The 23,640-nt window shown below is 44.4% G+C and overlaps 1 protein-coding gene across 3 annotated transcripts in view; it reads left to right on the forward strand.

Moving 5' to 3' along the window:
• GCNT2 (glucosaminyl (N-acetyl) transferase 2 (I blood group)) overlaps window positions 1-23,640 on the forward strand; it is a 109,887-nt gene that overhangs the window by 47,805 nt on the left and 38,442 nt on the right. The window contains exon 1 of one of the 3 annotated variants that reach the window (XM_003263495.4): window positions 17,958-19,125. The exons of the other annotated variants lie outside the window; for them this stretch is intronic. Within the exon in view, the coding sequence (XP_003263543.1) occupies window positions 18,201-19,125 (925 nt within the window). The 5' untranslated portion in view covers window positions 17,958-18,200. Of the gene's footprint in view, window positions 1-17,957; window positions 19,126-23,640 lie in introns of those variants that run through there. 3 annotated transcript variants of the gene reach the window in all.

The raw sequence follows: 23,640 nt of genomic DNA on the forward strand, positions 1-23,640 counted from the left end.
GTGATCCTCCTGCCTTGGCCTTCCAAAGCATTGGGATTATAGGCATGAGCCACTGCACCCAACCATATCAGTTTTGCAGTGCTGTGTTGTATATTCCTAGTGACCTTTTAGAATAGGCTTCAAGGGCAGCAGCTGCACAGGCCTATTTCTGTTTACACCTAGCATACCTCAGGCACATGAGCAGTACTCAAGATGATGGAGTCCCAACTTATATTTGTTTAACCTACACAAACTTAATTAAACGCATGCACACATGTACGCATGCGTGCGCACACGTTTTATATGGGTTTAAATGGTGTTGGCCGTGCTACTCTGCCCTTCATTTTACCCAATGAGTGGGGTCCAGAGTAAGCCAAGGATTCTGCTCATTCTCTTGATGGGGTTTGCTTCCCAAGGCTCACTAATGTTAAAGGACTGTATATGTCTATCTCATAACATAGCTCCTCTGCTCAAACTAACTTCTTCATCTAGTGCTCATTAGAAGAAATAACCATCTGGACCAGGATTAAAGAGAAGGCTAGACTTATGCCTATAATCCCAGCACTTTGGGAGGCCAAGGCAGGAGGATCACTTGAGCCCAAGAGTTCAAGATAAGCCTGGGCAACATAGTGAGACCACATCTCAACAAAAAAATAAAATAATAAAACGAAATTGACCAAGGCTGGTGACACACACCTGTATTCCCAGCTACTCAGGAGGCTAAGGTGGGAGGATCACTTGGCCCCAGGAGTTGGAGACCAGCCTGGGCAACACAGTGACTTATCTCTACAAAATATGCAAAAATCAGCTGGGCATGGTGGCACGTGTCTGTGGTACCAGCTACTTGGGAGGCTGAAGTGGGAGGGTCACTTGAGCCCCAGAGGTGAAGGTTGCAATGAGCTAGGATGGCGCCACTGCATTCCAGCCCTGGCAACAGAGCAAGACGCTATCTCAAAGAAAAAGAAAAAAAGATTAAAGGGAAGACTGACCATGTTGGAATGTGGTGCATTCCTAAGGTATATCTCTAGAGGAATATTAACCTTTAGGCTTTTTTCCCTTTACTCATTTGACTCTGCAACCTCACCTCTGTGTAAGATGTATAGCTACTGTACATATTTCTTGGATGTATTGAACAGCTAATAATTGCCAGACCCAGGGCACAAATTGATCTCTTCTTACTTCTAATCCAGTGCTCCGTCTCCTGTCCACAATGCAATGTATAGAATCGATCTTTTCTGGAAGTTGTTACTGGGAAAGGCAGATGGGGTTAAAAGTACTAGCGAGAGAATTATCAAAGACGGAAGCCATCAAAATTTATCATGGAATTTTGACTTTGCCCTCGAACTCTCAGCCGAAACCTCAAAATAATGAAAAGGCGATCATGTTGCCAATTATAAAGGGATTTTATGATGCCTCGCTGAGAAAGTTGAATGTAAATGAAGAACTCTGTTCTTTTCATCTTCTCGCTTACTGACTATTGAAATAAGACTTAGCTATCAGTTGAATTTTGGAGCTATTATTCTCAGTGAAATTCAGAATTCGAGAAATGTTTTCAGGAAACATCCTCCTTAGTTCTTTCCTCAGTTTATTTCGTGGCTCTTGCAGTTCTTTCCCCCTTGGTGATCTCATTGACATCTACAGTTTCTCACTACCACCCCAGTACTGACCATTCATTTCCCTATGGTGAGCTCCCAGGCCTTCTGCCACATCTCCTTGTCTTTTGGATATCTCTTCTCGAAGCTTCCACGAGTGCCTGCTGACATCTCCCTACTCCCCACACACCCAGCTTTCCACTCACAGTCTCTGTGGTATGGCCATCCTTCAAGTCAGCCAACTTCCCCCCTTCTGGTACCCCCAGATCCAGCCAGCACATTCTGTACGTTTTGTCTGTGAGAGTTTTCTAGCAAGTTCTACCCTTCCTATTTTCATCATTACCGTTCTTAACTCTGACCCATCACACCTGTCAAGCAGATTATTGTCAGACCCATTCCAAGTTGTCTCTCTGGCCCGAGTCTCCTTCTTCGAACCATTCTAACACTCTTAATGTATTTTGCTTCTTAAGACATTGCTCTAAGAAAAACGTTTTCTCAATTCCAAAAGCTTCAGTGAGTGTCAACAACTTATTGAATTATTCAGTATAGACATCTCAACATGGCAGGTTGGATGTCAAAATCTCCCTGTTGGAGATCCCCTCAGTATTACCTGTGTTACCCCACCATCAACTCCCATTGCTGCCTTCCCTGAAAGGGACCCTTCAGAAAAGCCACCATGCCTGTAATCCTGCCATAGGTCCTTTTCTTCATGTCACCCTCTGTTTGGGCCATTGTTTTCCATCTCTCCATTTAAATAATGGCCTTATTTAATGGTATGTCATTCAATGGTAACACATCATGTCATTGGTGTGTCATTTAGGAAGCTTTTTCCGATCTTATTTTTTCCCAGTTTTATAGCTTTATAAACCTCTGTTGTAATGCTTTTATGTCATTCTAGAATCTTTGCATTATCATTATTAATGTGAATATCATATTACCCTGACTAGAATGTCTTTGAGGTCTTTTGTATTTTTGGCAGCCCAGCATAGTGAGCATTCAGTGGGCTGACAGGAAACATTTATTGAGTTGAGTCAAATGGAAATAATTTTAGGATGTTGGTGCCCCTCAGCACTGCTTCCCAGTCAACTTCAAATCATCACCACCTGCATCACCCCCTGCCACCCGCTCCCCCCACCACACACACACACACACACACCCTAGGTAATTTTGCCAAATCCTGAAGGGTCAACTTCAAACAGTATCTTTCAGCCATGTTTTCTGAGACAGGGTCTCACTCCGTCTCCCAGGCTGGATTGCAGTGCATGATCTTGGCTCACCGCAGCCTCAAGCTCCTGGGCTCAAGCAGTTCTCCCACCTCAGCCTCCCAAGTAGCTGGGATTATAAGCATGAGCCACTGCACCTGGCCCATGTTCAGTTTTTCTTTGACATTTCCTAAATGCTCCTCTGCTCTTGGGCAACAACAATGAGACCGTTCTCTTCCACTCAGTTTTTCCAAAGCATCCTGCTTATTTTGGGAATGCTTCTCATGCTGAGCCCAGCCTGGGGGCAGCATCTGCTCCAGACAGGCTGTTCTTCAACCCAAGGTCCAACCGCCATCACAGTGGACTATTTGCAGTCTCAGCTATGCCCTAAGCAAAAATATGTTAACTGCTTTTCTAACTAACCATTTCTCAATGTAGTTTTTCCATGCTAGGACTACTCATGAACCTGTCTCTCTCTCACCCTCTGATCTCATGTGGACTGACTTTCTTTCTTTCTTTCTTTCTTTCTTTCTTTCTTTCTTTCTTTCTTTCTTTCTTTCTTTCCTTCCTTCCTTCCTTCCTTCCTTCCTTCCTTCCTTCCTTCCTTCCTTCCTTCCTTTCCTTCCTTCCTTCCTTCCTTCCTTCCTTCCTTCCTTCCTTCCTTCCTTCTTTCTTTCTCTCTTTCTCTCTCTCTTTCTTTCTTTCTTCCTGACAGGGTTGCACTCTGTCACCCAGGCTGGAGTGCATGGCATGATCACGGCTCACAGCAGCCTCAACCTACCAGGCTCATGCGTTCCTCCCATGCACCACCATGCCCAGCTAATTTTTGTAATTTTGGGGGTTTTGCCATGTTACTCAGGCTGGTCTTGAACTCCTGGACTCAAGTGATCCACCTCTCTCAGCCTCCCAAACTGTCGGGATTACAGACATTAGCCACGGCACCCAGCATGTGGCATTCTTTCTTAAGTGCTTCTGGACAAAGCCATGAGTGAAAGAAGGCTTTCCCCGAATCCATTTACCTTGTGTCTCCTTTTGACACCACATTTCTGGAGAATGGATGGATGGGAGTTGTGCTTTCGAAACTTTGCCCTTCAGCTCTGTACTTTTGTGAAATGTATTCTCCCATAATCTTCCTCCTTAGCCGGGTTTAAAAGATCAGAACTTAACTGTGAAAATATCGGAGGATACAACTTCAGTCTTTCCTGAGTAAGCTGGAGATACTCATGTCATACTGATAAATTTAGCTTCATGCTACCATCAGCCCTCTCTTCTGGACATTTCCTGGTTCATTTTCTTTCTAGCCATCTCCTTCCTTAGACCCAATCTTCACATAATTCTTCCTTCACTGAAAATCTAATTCTGCACTTGGTCCAAGTCTGAGCTCCTTCTTCAAGCTCTTTGGGGGGCCTACTGAAAAAGTCCCTCCTGCCTTAGAGTCCAAATCCCCTCTTGTGTCCTATGTGAAAACTACTGTCCCCAAGACCCTGAAGTCTTTGCTAGGTTTTGGGCCATGTCCTAGAGAGGCTGAACATGTCTCTGTCTGGTTTCTTCTCTCCCAGGATTTTGGTCTGTTGGAGTTAACCGGCTTCCTCCCCACTTCTAAGCCTTCTACATTTATCTCTGATCCATTATTCTACCACTTTATGGACTTTCTGTGTCAGGTACTCAATCTAAACCAAGCCTCTCAGGTACAGTTTTCCCATAAAAATAGCCTCCTCTTTATTCTGTGCTGAATCTAAAATAATGACAGCATTTAGAACCACAAGGGGCCTTAGAGAGCATCCTCTAATCCTAGTTATACAAATTTGGAGATTGTGAGCCAGAGAGATCAAGTGGCTGGCTGATTGTCCTGCTCCTTAAAATGAGTTTACATTTTCGAGCCTCACTGCCTATTTCTTATAAAGCTTAGAATGAGCATTCCACCCCTACGATCCCATATGTTTCTATTAATCCCACCCCATACGGAAAGAAGATCTCTCAAGTTACACTTGATATAGAGGGAGGAGAGTTTAGAAACTGTAATGCTATAATAGAAATTATGATGATGATGATGATGATGATTATTAGTTTTTTTTGAGACAGAGTCTCGCTCTCGTTACCCAGGCTGGAGTGCAATGGTGCAATCTCAGCTCACTGTAACCTCCCCCTCCCAGGTTCAAGCAATTCTCCCTGCCTCAGCCTCCCGAGTAGCTAGGATTACAGGCGCCTACCACTATACCCGGCTAATTTTTGTATTTTTCATAGAGACAGGGTTTCACCATGTTGGCCGGACTGGTCTTGAACTCCTGACCTCAGGTGACCCACCCACCTTGGCCTCCCAAAGTGCTGGGATTACAGGTGTGTGCCACCACACCAAGCCCTATAGTAGAAATTATCTCTTTATGTTCTCCCATTATTGTTTGTTACTAAAACCTTCCTCTATCCACTGGAAAACATCTGTGTAGTTGGTATAATTTAAATGCATTCTTTTGGGTTCACTGTAAAGCCACCCCATGAATATTAATCACTTGTCCCCATGCCTCAGTGGTTCACGGAAATGTGAAGAAGGATCACGCAGAGATTTTCCGCACTATAGACTTAGTGATGATTTGCACGCCTACCCCCTCCACACCCCCTGAGATAATGATTTGAATGTTTCTTTTCCTTTCACACTGATCAGTTATTGTATATCCCTAATCAGTAATAACTTCAGTAGTAAATGTCTATCTGGGAGTGGTTAGGACTGATGCTATCTAGAGTGAACAATCCTGGATTGTCAAATAGTGTCTCTTGGAATTTCTCATCTTCTTTTTCCTCGGATGAGACATTCGGAATCAGAGAAAAGTTGTGCAGAAAGACAAATAGTTACCTATGCTGTTCCTTGAAATTTAACAGAATATAGTCAAAGATCAAGTTTTCATTTGTGGGTTTTATTGTTGTTGTTGTTGTTGTTATCTTTGCTTGGGCATTTAGTGTTAACAGCTGGGCAGTTAACACCAGAAGGGAAAGAAATTTTCTCTCCCAGTGGGGTTGCTAGGGAAGTAGAGAAAAGCAGTGTGTCCCTGGAAGAGCAAGGTAAGTTGGGGTGGGTGCAGGTAGTGTAACAGACAGAGAAGCCATAGAAAGCTTCTTTGATTTACTTTCCACCACTTGGATAGGCTTTCTACTACTGCCTTTTAAAAACTGGAAAGCTAAGGCACAGTAATTTTTAGAAGCTTTCTCAGGGACCCTTAGCAAACAGCAGGGCCAGGTTTAAACATGGTCTTCAACTGAAAAGCAGTGGTCTTCACCACCATGCCGCATATTGACCCCATCGTTAGCTTTCTGCAGGTGCACCAGCAGGCCAGCTCGCTGGAGTAACCAAGTCAGATGCAGTGTCGTCAAAGCCCAGGCTGCAACTGGGAATGAAAGGCAGTTCCCCCACACTGGGCTGAGACTGCCCATGACAATGGTGGCCTTGAGGGCTTCTGCCTGTGCTTAGGGATATTTCAGGTAGCAGAACCACCCCTGCACACACAGCCATTCTGCTTCACTAAACCTACCCTGGAAGGTGGTCAGGGTGCTCACGGGCCTAGATGAGCCAGGTTTGGCAACAGAGAGAGATGTCTTGAGATTTGTCACATACTAATTACATGCAAGGCATTGTTCTAAACTCTTTTTATATTTCAATCTCTCTTTTTTTTTTGAGACGGAGTCTTGCTCTGTCACCCAGGCTGGAGTGCAGTGGCGCAATCTCGGCTCACTGCAAGCTCTGCCTCCCGGGTTCATGCCATTCTCCTGCCTCAGCCTCTCCGAGTAGCTGGGACTACAGGCGCCCACCACCACACCCGGCTAATTTTTTGTATTTTTAGTAGAGATGGGGTTTCACCGTGGTCTCGATCTCCTGACCTCGTGATCTGCCCGCCTCGGCCTCCCAAAGTGGTGGGATTACAAGCATGAGCCACCACGCCCGGCCCTATTTCAATCTCTTAAGAACCCTATGGGGTCAGCGTTCTTAATGTCTCCATTCTGTAGAAGAAGAAAGGAAACAGGGGCATGCAGAGTGGCTCTGCAGCCTGCCATAAATGGTGGCATCTGACTGCCCTGGCATATCTAGGACTGGCCAAGAGAAGCTTGTCCACTCATGGGTTCCTTGTTACCTCAACCAGAAACCAGGTTCGGTGGACACCAGCACAACATATATGCATGTGCTTATATACCTACCATCCCCTTTAACTCTCATTGCCTTGTGAGGTAGTTTCTATTACCTCCATTTTACAGAAAAGAAAACTGAGGCTATGAGTGTAAATTACTTGCCTACATTCTCTATAAATCCACCCCTTTGCACTGCAACCCAGATGGTACATCTAAAGGGGGTGTGGGTAGAAGGATGCTCTGCATTATTATTTTCCCTCATTTCACACTTCCTCATCTGGAAAAACATAGAAATTATGGGTGGTTGTAAAGATCCCCAAATTGCAAAATTTAGGTTGGCGGGGGCATGACTATAATCTAGAGCAGAGATCAGTGAACTATAGATCCTGGGCTAAATCTGCCTATTTTGGTACTGCCCTTGAGCCAAGAATGTTTTTTGTTTGTTTGTTTGTTTTACAGTCCAGAGGTCTTTTATTTTTTTAACACCTATGATGCCATGAATTCATAAGGAAGAGGTTCCAGCAGCTCAGGCTCCTTCCCACTGGCTCTCATAAAGTGCGCTTCTCTGGGTGGAGCAGGCTGGCGCTTCAGTTGAACCCAGGTACCTTTCTCTTTGTCCTCTTTCTTTTTCTGATCATTTTCCTTCAAGCGTTTCAGGAAGCTAGCTTGGCTCTTAGAGTGTTTAATGTGCTCACTACGCACATTAATTCTCTTGGCAAGAATCTTGCCCTTAACTTGTTTGTTTACAACAATGCCAATGGCATGCTGGGTAACACTGTAGCTCTTCCAGTTTAGCCGTGGTAACACCTGTGGGACATTCCTTTTTGAACAGTACCCATTCCCTTGATGCCTACAATGTCACCTTTCTTATAGATTCGTGTATATGTGACCAAAGGAACAACTCCATGTTTTCTAAAAGGCTTAGAGAACATACATTGGGTGCTTCTCGTCTTTCCCTTTGTGTTCGTCATCTTGGCAAATTAATTTTTATGTGATGAATTAAATCCTCTTTCTTGTCAACCAAATTTTCCGTGATAGTGTATCTCGCCGGGCGCGGTGGCTCACGCTTGTAATCCCAGCACTTTGGGAGGCCGAGGCGGGCGGATCACGAGGTCAGCAGATCGAGACCACGGTGAAACCCTGTCTCTACTAAAAATACAAAAAAAATTAGCCGGGCGTGGTGGCGGGCGCCTGTAGTCCCAGCTACTCAGAGAGGCTGAGGCAGGAGAATGGTGGGAACCCGGGAGGCGGAGCTTGCAGTGAGCCGAGATCGCGCCACTGCACTCCAGCCTGGGCGACAGAGCAAGACTCCGTCTCAAAAAAAAAAAAAAAAACAGATAGTGTATCTCATACAGCATCTATTTAACTGGAAGATGGCAGTTCTGGCCAAAAGGCTGGGTTGATGTTTTCTTTTCTTTTTTTTTTTTTTGAGATGGAGTTTCACTCTTGTCCTCCAGGCTGGAGTGCAATGGCGCGGTCTCAGCCCACTGCATCCTCCGACTCTCGGGTTCAAGAGATTCTCCTGCCTCAGCCTCCCAAGTAGCTGGGATTACAGGCGCCTGCCACCACGCCCGGCTAATTTTTTTGTATTTTTAGTGGAGACAGGTGTCAGGCCTCTGAGCCCAAGCCAAGCCATCGCATGCCCTGTGACTTGCACGTATATGCCCAGATGGCCTGAAGTAATTGAAGAATCACAAAAGAAGTGAAAATGCCCTGCCCCGCCTTAACTGATGACATTCCACCACAAAAGAAGTGTAAATGGCCAGTCTTTGCCTTAACTGATGACATTACCTTGTGAAAGTCTTTTTCCTGGCTCATCCTGCCTCAAAAGTGCCCCCACTGACCACCTTGTGACCCCCCCACTCCTGCCTGCCAGAGAACAAACCCCCTTTGACTGTAATTTTCCTTTACCTACCCAAATCTTATAAAACGGCCCCACCCCTATCTCCCTTTGCTGACTCTCTTTTCGGACTCAGCCCGCCTGCACCCGGGTGAAATAAACAGCTTTATTGCTCACACAAAGCCTGTTTGGTGGTCCCTTCACACGGACGCGCATGAAAACGGGGTTTCACCATGTTGTCCAGGCTGGTCTCGAACTCCTGACCTCAGGTGATCTGCCTGCCTCGGCCTCCCAAAGTGCTGGAATTACAGGCGTGAGCCACCACGCCCGGCCACATTTTCAAATGATTGAAAAAATATCAAAAGAAACAACTTCGTGACATGAAGAGTTGTAGGAAATTCAGATTTCAGGATCCATAAAGAAAGTTTCATTAGGACACAGCCATGCATTGTTATGGCTGTTTTCACACCTCAACAGCAGGGTTGAGTTGTTGCAACAGAGACCTAGTGAATGGCCCACAGCTTTAAATACCTGCTACACAGCCCTGTGCAGAAGAAACATTGACGCCTGTAGAATCACATGGCAAACATACTTGCCTCACGTTATCTGAGGAAACAGTTTGGTCGTAATGGTGAGTTTCCTAGATAATTGAAGCCTCCCCTTTTGTGCACAGAATAGTTAATTAAAAAAACAAAAACCTATTCCAGAAGGCTGGAATTCAGGATCCAGAGGAAGAAGCATTTGAGAGTGGAATGGAAAGACTTGGGGGGGGTGGTAGGAGGAATGGGTTGGGGAGCTCCAAGATGAGAGAGGGCCTTTGAATAGGACAGAGACAGAAAGAGATTTGAGGAGAGATAGACACACATAGAAAGAAGAACCGGGATTCAGAGAGATCATTGCAATCAGAAAAGGGGAAAAAGTGTTGTAAGCAGGAGCTCAGAAGCACTCAGGAAGCCAGATACAGTGGCTCAAGCCTGTAATCCCATCACTTTGGGAGGCCGAGGCTGGAGGATCACTTGAGGCCAAGAGTTCAAGACCAGCCTGGGCAAAATAGCTAGACTCCATGTCTAAAAAAAATAATAATAACAATAATAAAATTAGCCAAGTGCCTGTAGAATCAGCTACAGGAGGCTGAAGTGGGAGAATTTCTTGAGCTCAGGAGTTCAAGGCTGCAGTGAGCTATGCTGTCATCATCACATTCCAGCCTGGGTGACAGAGCGAGATCTCATCTTAAAAAAAATTAAATGAAAATGGAAAATAGAAAAGAAGCACTCAGGAGGCTGGTGAGAATTGGGCGTGTGTGACTTTGGCCTAACAATTTTACCTCCCTGAGGCTTTCTTGCACATCAAATGGAGAGAAATCACACCTCGCCCGAGGGGGCTGCTGTGCAGTGTGAGGGGGAGGTGACAGCCATGTAGGGCAGGGGGTGGGCTCTGCACTCAGACGCCTCCTGCGGCTCCTGGAGTTGCCTCCTCTCATCCCAGGCAAGTGACTCCATTCCCTACCTTCGGGAGCTCAGCCACAAAGTGAGCAGAGTGGGATCTGTCGCCCTGGGAAATTGGCAAGATGCTAGGGAAACCTCCTTCCTGATAGGTCACCAAGCAGTTTGCCCAGAGCCGCAGGAGCAGAAGTGCTGACGGGCCAAGTTAAGGGGCTCAAATTCCATGGTTCCATGGTTTGTTGAATGCGTTTATTTTTTATTTTATTTTATTTTTTTGAGATGGAATTTCACTTTTTGCCCAGGCTGGAGTGCAATGGCGTGATCTCGGCTCCCTGCAACCTTCGCCTCCCGGGTTCAAGTCATTCTCCTACCACAGCCTCCCGAGTAGCTGGGATTACAGGCATCTGCCACCATGCCCAGTTAATTTTTGCATTTTTAGTAGAGACCGGTCTTGAACTCCTGTCCTCAGGTGATCCACCTGCCTCAGCCTCCCAAAGTGCTGGGATTACAGGTGTGAGCTGCTGCACCCGGCCTATTGAATCCATTTAAAGCAAACGCCAGGTCATTGTTTTTGAACTTCGTGGTGGTAGGAGGTGCACCTTAAAATTAGCACTTTGCAAACACTTATTCCTTGATTTAACCCACCACCACTATGACCACCGCTCACTGATTCACCCAAAAGTGGGTTTATTTGTTGTCTTTTTTCTAACTTCTGTAGTTGATTGACCTCATTCAAGAAATATCTGTTGGGTACCTCTGCTCTGCACTGCCATTTTCAGTGGTAAAGAGTAGATGAAACTGACCGGACGCATTGGCTCACGCCTGTAATCCCAGCACTTTGGGAGGCCAAGGTAGGTGGATCACTTGAGGTCAGGAGTTCGAGACCAGCCTGGCCAACATGGTGAAACCCCGTCTCTACTAAAAACACAAAAATTAGCTGGACATGGTGGTGCACATCTATAATCCCAGCTACTCTGGAGTCTGAGGCAGGAGAATCGCTTGAATTCAGGAGGCGAAGGTTGCAGTGAGCCGAGATTGAGCCACTGCACTCCAGCCCGTGGGCAACAGAGTGAGTGAGACTCTGCCTAAAAGTAAAAAAAAAAAAGAGTAGATGAAGCCCCTGTCTTCATGGAGCTTACATTCTTGTGGAGGAGAGAACATTGAAAAGAATAAGCATACAAAAATGAAGTTAACTTAGATCCATTTTTTTGATGTCGTTGTTAAGATCATCACTTTTGAGCACTTGTTTAAGGCAGATATCTGGATTAACCACATTGAGGAACTGGGAGGAGGCGGAGAACTGGAAACTGTTAAGGAAGGGTTGACTAAACCCTGCTTCTGGTATGAGAAAGTCCAGCTTATCTTCAGAATGGATGCTGAGGCAACATCAAACTATAGGAATTCACCGCATTGCATAATTTTGTTTTAATATGAATTTCTCTGATCTCTAGTGTGAAAAGGGTGTGTTTCTATATGTCATTGGCCATTAGTTTTTTCTGCTTTGTGATTGTCATGTACTCTGCCTGCTTTTCTCTTTGGTTATTTACCTTTTCTTATTAATTTATAGGCTACCTCTTCACAAGAGGAATATTAACCTCTAGTCTTATAAAACTGTTGTCCCAATCTATTATTTCTGTATACTGTGCTATTAAAAACAATGCCTCAATGAAAAAAACCCACTATATTAAATAAATATATTTCAGAAATTTATTTTTAAATAGAATGTGCAGAATACATGTATAACATGTCTATTAATCCATTTCTATTTGTTTCACTAAATGTTTGTATTCTGCTTACATTCAAAGAAAGCTAGGTTGGCCTATTTTCTTCACAGTTTTCAAATCTTTTCATAGACATTAACTTGTTTGATCTCTATAAGTACTAGAGATATTGATCTAGTAAAGTAATAAAATGGGGCGGGGCACGGTAGCTCATGCCTGTAATCCCAGCACTTTGTGAGGCTGAGGCAGGTGGATCACTTGAAGTCAGGAGTTTGAGACCAGCCTGGCCTACTGAGTGAAATCCCATCTCTACTAAAAATACAAAAATCAGCTGGCTGTGGTGGCTGGCACCTGTAATCCCAGCTACTGGGGAGGTTGAGGCAAGAGAATCACTTGAACCCAGAAGGCGGAGGTTGCAGTGAGCTGAGATCGTGCCACTGCCCTCCAGCCTGGGCCACAGAGCGAGACTCCATCTCAAAAAACAAACAAACAAACAAACAAAAACAAGTAATAAAATGGGCATTGAGCTGTATAAATGCTGTTATCCTTACACCAAATGATCTCACACAGCTCTGTGTTTGTAGTTGAACTTACTTCACCTACTGCTGTCAGCAGGGGACCTGAGCCTGCCAGTTTTGTTTCCCTATTCTAATTTGTGACTTTGCATCTGCTTAGATATAAGAACATTTGTTGTGATCGTGTCTAAACTAAGAGTTAATAGGCTAAGCCTCAGAGGGATTTAAAGGATGTAAGCTTTGATGCTTAAACCAAAGAAGACAAAACTGGCATCCTGAGGGCCAAATGCAGTCCTTAGGGATAAGTTTGAGAGTTTTTCTGATAAAATTCAGGTTTCTCACTTCTCTGAAAACACTGGAAGAGCTGGCAGCCCTGGGCTCATGATCCCGTGTGGCATTAATTGCCAGGGGTCGGGGGGGCGGTGGGAAGGGATGCAGGCTGTCTCATTCCCGGTAGCCCCCACCCAATCCTCCTCAATGTCTGCTGCCCTCTGTGAACTCCCCGGCCCTGCTCGTCTGACCCTTCACCAGCTTCCCGCACTGTGCCTTACCTGCCTGTAGGCATTTAAGAATCCGTCCTACAATGTGTGATGATTATTGTGGTTGCTTGGAGATCGGTTTTTGCTTACTTCCTGCATCTCGCTTGTGGCCAAAGAGTTTGAGGTTGCCAGCCGGGCACAACTAAAGCCTTAGACACAGATGAAGATGGAGTGGTCTTGGTGGAGATGAGAGAACTCATCAAAAAGCACTGCCTTAAAAAAAAAAAAAAAAAAAAAAAGCACTGTCTTGGTTCATTAGCCACTCATTCTGCAGGGGGTGATGAAGAACAGCAAGGATTTGAGAGTAGGTCAGACTCGGTTCCAGTCCTGCCTCTCCCCTGACCGGCATCCGCCTCAGCCTTTGTAAACTCACCTGCAGTGGAAGCAGAGCTCGTGGACGATTAGTGAGAACTAACTCACTGTGAGGGAAGAGAAATCCCAGCACTGCTCAGAGGGCCCCCCAGGCAGCCCAGCCCTTTGTTTTCATGTTGAGTTGAGATGAAGATGTGTTGTTAGCTATAGTCCTTGTGCTGTCTTCTTGTTTGTGACCGTAAAAGTTATCCTGGGGCAGAGAGAGGTGGGACTGATACAGAATGACCACTTAACAATTTTCAGTCTGTTGAGCCAACTAGAGTGGGCAGAGCAGAAATAATGCCCTGGTTGGAAGTTGATAGCTTAGCCTGCTGAATTATTTACTGGAAGGAAATGCCTGTTCAATATTATCATTTGGTATATTCAAAGACACCAAACAAAACAAACCTACTGCTAGGGCCAGTCACTCAGAAGGCATCACATGCTCGTCTCAGTCTGTTCATCTAAACCACTGTAGATAAGTCAGGACAAATGATGTACATGGTTTTGGGGTTTTGTTTTCTTTATGTATTTATTTATTTTTTATTTTTTATTTTTTGAGACGGAGTTTTGCTCTTGTTGCCCAGGCTGGCGTACGATGGCATGATCTGGGCTCACCGCAATCTCTGCCTCCTAGGTTCAAGCGATTCTCCTGCCTCATCCTCCCTAGTAGTTGGGATTACAGGCATGCGCCACCCCACCTGGCTAATTTTGTATTTTTAGTAGAGACAGGGTTTCTTCATGATGGTCAGGCTGGTCTCGAACTCCCAACCTCAGGTGATCTGCCCGCCTTGGCCTCCCAAAGTGCTGGGATTACTGGCATGAGCCACTGCGCCTGACCTCATTTATTTATTTTTGGATACTGCTGTTTTGGACTATAAATCACGCTGCCACTCCCATCTGCAGTCTGCTTTGGCTAAATCATGTTGAAAGATTTCTTGAGTTTGTTTTGCATTGGCACTTATTAGAGCTCTTTATTGTAGGATCAGGGCTTGAGGCAAAGAGAAGGGAAAAAACCGGACTGAACCTGCAATAAAAGCCCTTTGCCTCCCTTTTCTGACTCCAACTTTCCCCTTCTGTTCTCCACAAGACCTGCCAAGGACAAATTTTACAGAAAAGGGTGTGGTTCTAGTAAGAATGAAGAGACATGAAGGCATCAAAATGGGTTATTGGATTGTTCCCTTCATACAGTCACATTTCTAGAGTGTGTGTGTGAATATATATAATAAAATAGTAATATATATATACACACTTATATGTATATATAAATATATTCATGTGCATATATGTATATATGTATATATCATATGTATTATATATATAGAAAAATATTATTTTAAAATACACATGTAATATATATTTTAAATATGCATACAAAAAATGTATCTCTTAAAGTACATATATAAAATATATATTTATAAATGCATATATTATATATGCATATATGTATGCGTATAAAATATTTCTATATAAAACATTTATATATTTATATAAAATATATAATATATATTTATATATAATATATAATATAATATAAAATATATAATATATATTTTATATAAATATATATATTTTTTTCCCATGGGCTAAAGAGGAGGCAGTGATAGGGAAGGAAAGAATGGAATTTAACCTCCGGGAATAAAGCATTTGAAAGCCTTAAGGTAAATGCTTTTTTTTTTTTTTCCATTACTAAGAACAGCAATCAAAATATCAGTTCATTAGCAGGGTCAGAAGTGTTGGATATTTTCCAAAAGAGAAACAACAACAACAATTGTAGCTAATGCTTATGGAACATGTACCAGGTGCCCGGATTCTTGCCAAACCCTCAACAAGAGGTATCTCATTTAGTCTTCTTGACAACCATTTGAAATAAGAGCCACTGTTCTTTATCTTTTCACAGTGGGAGGACCTGGTTGTGTAAAGAGGTTAAGTAACTTTACCCTGGCACTGTGAGCAGCTGGGATTTAGCCAAACAGACTGGCTTCAGCACCTGGACCAGGGAGCTGTAGAATTAAGGCTCTGGTTTCTATCCAGCTGAATGACGTTGGGGAGAATATTTTTAAAGGCCCCAATTTGCTCATCTGTAAAAATAACGGGGTTGTGATGGGTGATCTCAAAGATCCCCGCCAACTCTCTAGCAGCTCACCAAATTAATATCCAAATCAATATCCATCGCATCCATGGCACTGTTGCCATTCATTCCTACAGTTCACTGTAGGAAGTTAAGGGGTGGAGTGGAACAGAGAGGGGGCAGGGAAATGGCTGCATTGTGAATCAAATGTTTTCCTAACAGGAGCAGCTGTTCCAATTGGCACAAGCCCCGGCAGGTAGGATTGCTAGGTGACTATGGGAGTGAGATGGGAGCAGGGCCCACTCTTAACATGCCTCATGTGGCTGCCACAGTTGATCTTTTAGTTGGACCAGTTAATTTCTCCCTTGGAAGTGTCCTTACCATCCGCATTAATCCCCAATGCACTTCACATTGGCTGCGAGATTGCTTGCAGCACTGTAAGCAGGTGAACTCTGAGAACCCTCTGTAATGCGACCAGACCTGTGCTTTTCCTGGTTCCCTTGAATTACACTGACTGATACTTCCAGGAATTTTGCAGCAGCCCTGGTGGTTTTGTTCTTTCTTCAGAAAAGGAAGTTGGAGAGGGGGTTGGGTGGGAAGGAGAATGAGAATCCTTTAAGTTCTTTGAAATGACCTCAAATCTGAGGTGGTCAGGCTTTTAAAGAGCACTAGGCAGTCACTCCACGTATTGTAGATAATACTGTGTCAACAGCTCAAGTTGTCTGAAGCTCTCTTTGTGAAATGGGACCCCACTTTTGCTCTCCGGGAACACTATCACATTTCTCCCCAGCATGCAAACTTAGGTGTGTTTGATGAAGGGAGCCTGCCTCTCCACTCCTGTGGGTATTTCTTGCAAGGTGGAGACAAGAGACTGAGAAAAGAAATAAGACACAGAGACAAAGTATAGAGGAAGAAAACTGGGCCCAGGGGACCGGCGCTTAGTAAGTGAAGACCTACACCGGCGCTGGTCTCTGAGTTCTCTCAGTGTTTATTGATCACTATTTTTCCTATCTTGGCGAGGGGAATGTGGTGGGGCTATATAGGGTGAAGGTGGGGAGAGGGTCAGCAAAAACATGTGAGTAAAGGAATCTGTGTCATAAATAAGTTCAAGGAAAAGTGCTGTGCCTAAATGTACATGTAGGCTAGATTTATGTTTAACTTTACATAAACATCTCAGTGCAGTAAAGAGTAGTATTGCTGCCATGATGTCTTGCCTCTAGCCATAAGGTGATTTTCTCTTAGAATAGAATGTATGGTCGGTTTTACATTGAGTCATTCCATTCCCAGAGACGTGCGGGAGACAGATGCCTTCCTCTTATCTCAGCCGAATTGAGGCCTTCTTCTTTCACTAATCCTCCTCAGCACAGAACCTTTATGGGTGTCGGGCTTGGGGGCTGTAAGGTCTTTCCCTTCCCACGAGGCCATATCTCAGGCTGTCTCAGTGGGGGGAAACCTGGATGATACCCAGGCTTTCTTGGGCAGGGGTTCCTGCGGCCTTTCCCAGTGCATTGTGTCTCTGGTTAATAGAGAATGGAGAATGGCGATGACTTTTACAAAGCATATTGCCTGCAAACACATTTTTACCAAGGCACATCCTGCACAGCCCTAGATCCATTAAACCTTGATTCAGTACAGCACATGTTTTTGTGAGCACAAGGTTGGGACAAAAGTTACAGATTAACAGCATCTCAAAGCAGAACAAAATGGAGTTTCTTATGTCTTCCGTTTTCTACATAGACACAGTAACAATCTGATCTTTCTTTCTTTTCTCCACATTTACTTCATTATATGATATCGACACTGACTCTTTCATGTAAAATGTCACTCCTAGAATCCTTCTGCCCTCGTGTCGTGCCTGTGCCCCCAAGGGTGTAATTCATTGTTCCCTCTTCCCATAGTCAGTGTGAGTGTGTGTGTGTGTGTGTACTATATTCTGACACATCATTAGAATCTAAAATAATCCACCTTGTTATATTTTTCTGCCACTGAGAATCTTCTACTTAGACATGTTACAAATGTATTTTTTAAAAGAAGCTTTGAAGAGACAGGGTCTCACTGTCCCCCAGGCTGGAGTGCAGTGCTGCCATCACAGCTCACTGCAGCCTTGATCTCCTTGGCTCAAGCAATCCTCCCACCTCAACCTCCCGAGTCGCTGAGACTACAAGTGCGTGCCACCATGCCTGGCACACATTCATTTTTCATGATCTGTGTTGTCTGTATGTGCCCAGAGGTAGAGATAACACTACAATGAAAAGAGGTGGCAGAGAACAGGAAGAGAAATAAACCAGAGGAGCTGATATCCTTAAATGCTGTGGCTCCAAAGGACTGCCAGCAGGTTGTGGGGCTAGCCAGAAAAAATAGAGCCTCTGATTCTAGAAGGCTTGGAGAAAGTGTGAGAAGGGAGATCAAATCGGAATAGACTGATGTAAGGGGAAGGCGGTGAGGATGAAGCAAGAGAAACTCGGCTCCAGTGAAAAGGACCCGTCATTGCATTCCAGAATGTAATTTGCATTTCATATGTAAATGAGGAGGCTTCCTGGAGGCTGGGCTGGGCTGGGCTTAGCTGAGCCTCTGCAAACAGCAGGGATTCAGCCCTGGGGAACTGCAGAACCAAAGTGCGAGAGGGACACACCGCATCTCCAGGCACGTCCAAAAAGGATGGACGAGACACCGAAGCAGAGGATACAGGAGGATTAAAGGATTCAGGAAAGCAAGCAGCCTTCTGGAGAAGCTGTTGAAATTCAAGACTGTCAAGAGAAGTAAATTCAACCTCTCACACCGATCATTTCTCATTCCCTGAAAAGAAGAGGTTGCTTCCCCAGGGAAGTGAAAATAATGAACTTTTGGAGGTACTTCTGTTTTGCTTTCACTCTGCTCAGTGTGGTCATTTTTGTGAGATTTTACAGTAGCCATTTGAGCCCACCAAAAAGTTACGAGAAGCTGAACAGTTCCAGTGAAAGGTATTTTAGGAAAACTGCCTGTAATCACGCCCTAGAAAAAACACCAGTCTTTTTGTGGGAAAATATATTACCATCACCTTTGCGAAGTGTCCCTTGCAAGGATTATCTGACCCAGAATCACTACATCACAAGTCCCCTGTCGGAAGAAGAGGCCGCATTCCCTTTGGCCTATGTCATGGTCATCCATAAGGACTTTGATACCTTCGAAAGGCTCTTTAGGGCTATCTATATGCCCCAAAATGTCTACTGTGTTCACGTGGATGAGAAAGCCCCAGCCGAGTTTAAGGAATCTGTGAGGCAGTTACTGAGTTGCTTCCAAAATGCTTTCATTGCTTCAAAGACAGAGTCTGTGGTTTATGCAGGCATTTCCAGGCTCCAGGCTGACCTGAACTGTCTGAAAGACCTTGTCGCCTCTGAGGTTCCCTGGAGGTACGTCATCAACACCTGTGGACAAGATTTCCCCCTGAAAACCAACCGGGAAATAGTTCAGCATCTGAAAGGATTTAAAGGGAAAAATATCACCCCAGGGGTGCTGCCTCCTGACCATGCAATTAAGCGAACTAAATATGTCCACCAAGAGCATACAGATAAAGGGGGTTCTTTTGTGAAAAATACTAATATTTTGAAAACTTCACCTCCACATCAGCTGACCATCTACTTTGGCACTGCCTATGTGGCGCTTACCAGAGAGTTTGTCGACTTTGTTCTACATGACAAAAGGGCCATTGATCTACTACAGTGGTCGAAAGATACCTACAGTCCTGATGAGCATTTCTGGGTGACACTCAATAGGGTTTCAGGTAGGTACTAATTTCCATCCTGATTGATAGATTGAGTTTGCTAACATTCTGCTCACCTAGAGAACTGACTCATTTGAAATTATTATGAAATACATTTAAATACTTAGAAAACTATTAGTTTGGTTGCTTGTAGCAACATTTATTGTTGACTGTTTATCAATATGTGTGATATAGTGATCTAAGATGCTGGCTGCAGTCGCCCCAGCAAAACTAACTTTGATTATGTAGTTGCCGAATTTTAACTGTTGTTTGAATTAATACTTTTTGTAGTCCTTGATAAACACAGCTGTAACATAACAAAATTGACTTTTAAAATAAGCATTCTAGAATTTAGGAGTTGAAATAGGTTATGTTTCTTTCGGATGGACGTTAGACATCGTTTTCATTGATGCAGTCCCATCGCTCAAAGTTCATGGAGCTGTTACAGGGGTACTTACTGGTTTTAGAATCTTGGAAGCTGCTTCGGATGTTCACAAATCATCATTCTGGCTGAAATATCTCTGGTTTAAGATCTGAACAAGTAGCCAGGTCTCAGCTCTTCTCATTTCTACAAATCTAACCTGATATTTTAGCCTGGAGGAGTGGGTAACAAAGAGTTGGAACATACAGAGAGAGAATCTAGCTACAGATGATCCAAAGAGAATTCTCAATTTTCAAGTCATACGTTTTTATTGGACATTCCAATTTGCAGCTTCTTGTTTTTATACACTGCGCAGTCTTTGGTTGTTTATGATAATTTGGGAAAGCGTCCAAGGTATGCCAGGCAGCTGAGGCAGAAGATAGCACCAAGCTCCCTTTGGTTCAGGACTGGGTTTCTTTCCTAAACTCTGTTTCCCATAGGTGGTCTGTGACCTGCGTTACGTCTTTCCTGTGTGTCCCCATGTGCTTGTTTTCAACAGTGACCCAGCGTGGTTGTGGGTGACTGGTGACTCTCATGAGCACAGTGACCCTGACAAGCCTCACATACTTGCTGTCTGCACACACACATTACACAACCACACCACACATACACACACACCTGCCTGCCATTCTTGAAATAACTCCCAGCTCTTATGTCTAGTGTCATTATCATTGGCATACTTTTGAGTGCTGTTTGAAGCCACCTCATGCCTGAAAGTAGACTCAATGCAGAAAGGTCCCCAATAACACGGCATTCCTAAGAGCTAAACTAGAGTGGTGGTCACAAAAATCTACTTAAAGAGGGACAGAGAGAGGATGGGCAAGGTGGCTGGAGACGAGAGAATTATGCTGTCTCATGAGCAGTTTATTTTCAGAGACGCTAAACTGTCAGGTCACAAAGACTTGTAGGACGGGCAGTGAACCCACATTTATCACAGTGGTGAGAGCGTTAACCCTTTCTTTACAATCACCTATTTTAAACACATGTAAATACTGCATGCATGGCATTTAATCTTATTTTTGTTGGTATAGTTGGTGATAGCCCACATCATTCCTTTTTAATGATAGGAAGTCATCGTGTTAGCTTCATGTACAGATGAAAAACATGAGGCTTAGAGAGACTGAAGCAATAGTATGTTCACGTTATTCACAGAGCTCTTCATAGGCAAAGCTGGAATCTGACCCTGCGTTTGTGTGGCCTGAAGTGTGAGCCATTTCTCTTGCACTAGGAAAAGGAGGAATGAGCATTTCTTTTTTCCTGTATATCTAAAGCAAATTTCCTGCAGAATCCCAAAAAAGGGAAAGGATTGAGGGTGTTCGGAAAAAATGAGGAGGGCTGTGGAAAGAAGTTTCACCTGATCACTTAGAGCTGGAGATGAGGTTAGCAGGGATATGGTGTGTGTGTGTGTGTGTGGTGTCCCAATATGCTTGTGTGGTGTGTGTGTGGTGTGTTTGTAGTGTGTGTGTGGTGTGTGTGTGTGTGGTGTGTGTGTGTGGTGTGTATGTGTGGTGTGTGTGCGTGGTGTGTGTTTGCAGTGTATGTGTGTGGTGTGTGTGTGGTGTGTATGTGTATGTGTGTGGGGTATGTGTGTTTGTAGTGTGTGTGGTGTGTGTATGTGTGGTGTGGTTGTGTGGTGGGGTGTGTGTGGTGTGTTTGTAGTGTGGTGTGTGTGTTTGTAGTGTGGTGTGTGTGTTTGTAGTGTGTGTGGTGTGTGTGTATGTGTGGTGCGGTTGTGTGGTGTGGGTGTGTGTGCGTGTGGTGTGGTTGTGTGTATGTGCGTGGTGTGTGCGTGGTGTGTGCGTGGTGTGTGTATGTGTGTGGTGTGTGTTTGCAGTGTATGTGTCCGGTGTGTGTGTGGTGTGTATGTGTACGTGTGTGGGGTGTGTGTGGTGTGTGGGGTGTGTGTGTTTGTAGTGTGTGGTGTGTAGTGTGTGGTGTGTTTGTAGTGTGGTGTGTGTTTGTAGTGTGTGTGTAGTGTGTCGTGTGTTTGTAGTGTGGTGTGTGTTTGTAGTGTGTGGGTGGTGTGGTTGTGTGGTGTGGGTGTGTGCGTGTCTGTAGACAGCAACTATGTGAGGCTTGTCAGGGTCACTGTGCTCATGAGAGTCACCAGGTGTCCTTTCTGGAAGGGATCCACCATCCCTCACAGGCTTCTGTGCTGTGTCCAGGGTCCATCTGGAGCCGGCTTTGGTCTGGGCCAGTGGCAATGGGAAGTGGCCCTTGGTTGATGTTCTCAGAGAAGCTGGGGGGTAAGAAGCAACCAGGCAGATCTGAATGGTTGAGAATTAAGTTTTAGTGACTGTTTCATAACAGTGTATTGGACTAATTTTCCCTCACCTCAACCACTTGCAAAAAAATTTTCCTGAATATCTGTCGCTATTTTAAAAAATATATTTTTTGGCCGGAAGCGATGGCTCATGCCTGTAATCCCAGCACTTTGGGGGGCTGAGGCGGGTGGATCACCTGAGGTCAGGAGTTTGAGACCAGCCTGGCCAACATGGTGAAACCCCATCTCTACTAAAAATACAAAAATTATCCAGGCGTGGTGGCAGCCACCTGTACAATCCCAGCTTCTCCGGAGGCTGAGGCAGGAGAATCGCTTGAACCCGAGAGGCAGGGATTGCAGTGAGCCAAGATCGCACCATTGCACTCCAGCCTGGGTGACAGAGTGAAACTCCGTCTCAAAAAAAAAAATTTTAAATTAAAAAAAAAAAAAATTTAAGTTAGCTTTTTAAAAACAGTAGGAAATATATTTTAAAGTTCCCAAATTTTTAAAGTTTTCACTCCATCAGCTACTTCCTTGTACATGTTAATGTTAATACTTCCTTGTACATCTTTCCAGAGGTACTTTATTATGTTTATAGGTAATAAAACTGATTAAACACGTGGAGAACATTATATGTGGACTTTAAGTTCACTACAGATATACTCAGAAAAGGAAAAATGGTCCTTATTTTAGGTGCCATATTGTCTGTGAGAAACAAAATACAGCAAAATGTGTCTTTTATTTAAATACATCATATGCAGACATTTAAGAAGCTCTTTTTTCATTACTTGGAAGCATTTTTAAAGCTAGGTACAAGGAACTTTCTGGACCAAAGTTACCAGGGACCTTTGCCCCACAGCATCCAACCGCAATGAAGTGCAGAACTCTTGCTGATAGAACACCTACTATTCCCTTGCTCCAGGCTTTATAATGGCCTCTCCTGATGTTAAGGGACCCTTAAGGCTTGGCCGGGCAAGGTGGCTCACACCCATAATTCCAATACTTTGGGAGGCCAAGGCAGGAGGATTTCTTGGGGTCAGGAGTTTGAGTCCAGCCTGGGCAACATAGTGAGATCCCTGTTCTCTACAAAAAATTTAAAAATTAGCTGGGTATAGTGGTGCATGCCTGTAGTCCCAGCTACTCAGGAGGCTGAGGAAGGAGGATTGCTTAAGGCTGAAAAGTCAAGGCTGCAGTGAGCATGATTGCACCACTGCACTCCAGCTTGGGTGACAGAGACTCTGTCTCAAAAAAAAAAAAAAAAAAAAAAGGCCAGACTTAAGCTCTTCATGTAGCATGACTTCCAGGACCTGGCCCCCCACTGCCTCTGTGTCCACCCTCATTTCTTTTTATTTGATGCTTCATACTTTTTTTCCAGCAACTACTTGGCCCCACACTTCTGCAATTTTCACCTATTTTTTTTTTTTTTTTTTTTTTTTTTTGAGACGGAGTCTTGCTCTGTTGCCAGGCTGAAGTGCAGTGGTGCGATCTCAGCTCACTGCAACCTCCGCCTCTCAGGTTCAAGCGATTCTCCTGCCTCAGCCTCCCGAGTAGATGGGCTTACAGGTGCCCACCACCAAGTCTGGCTAATTTTTGTATTTTTAATAGAGACATGGTTTCACCATGTTGGCCAGGATGGTCTCGATCTCCTGACCTCATGATCTGCCCGCCTCGGCCTCCCAAAGTGCTGGGATTACAGGCATGAGCCACAGCGCCCAACCTAATTTTGACCTATTTTTTTATGGCTGTTTATGACATCCTGTCATAAAGAATGCCCTTCGTGTCTAATGCCCTTCCTGTCTAACTCTTCATCCTTTATGTCTAACTCTAACTCTTCATCCTTTATGGCCCACCT

The sequence above is a fragment of the Nomascus leucogenys genome, chromosome 8, assembly GCF_006542625.1.
Source record: "Nomascus leucogenys isolate Asia chromosome 8, Asia_NLE_v1, whole genome shotgun sequence".
Lineage (NCBI taxonomy): Eukaryota > Metazoa > Chordata > Mammalia > Primates > Hylobatidae > Nomascus > Nomascus leucogenys.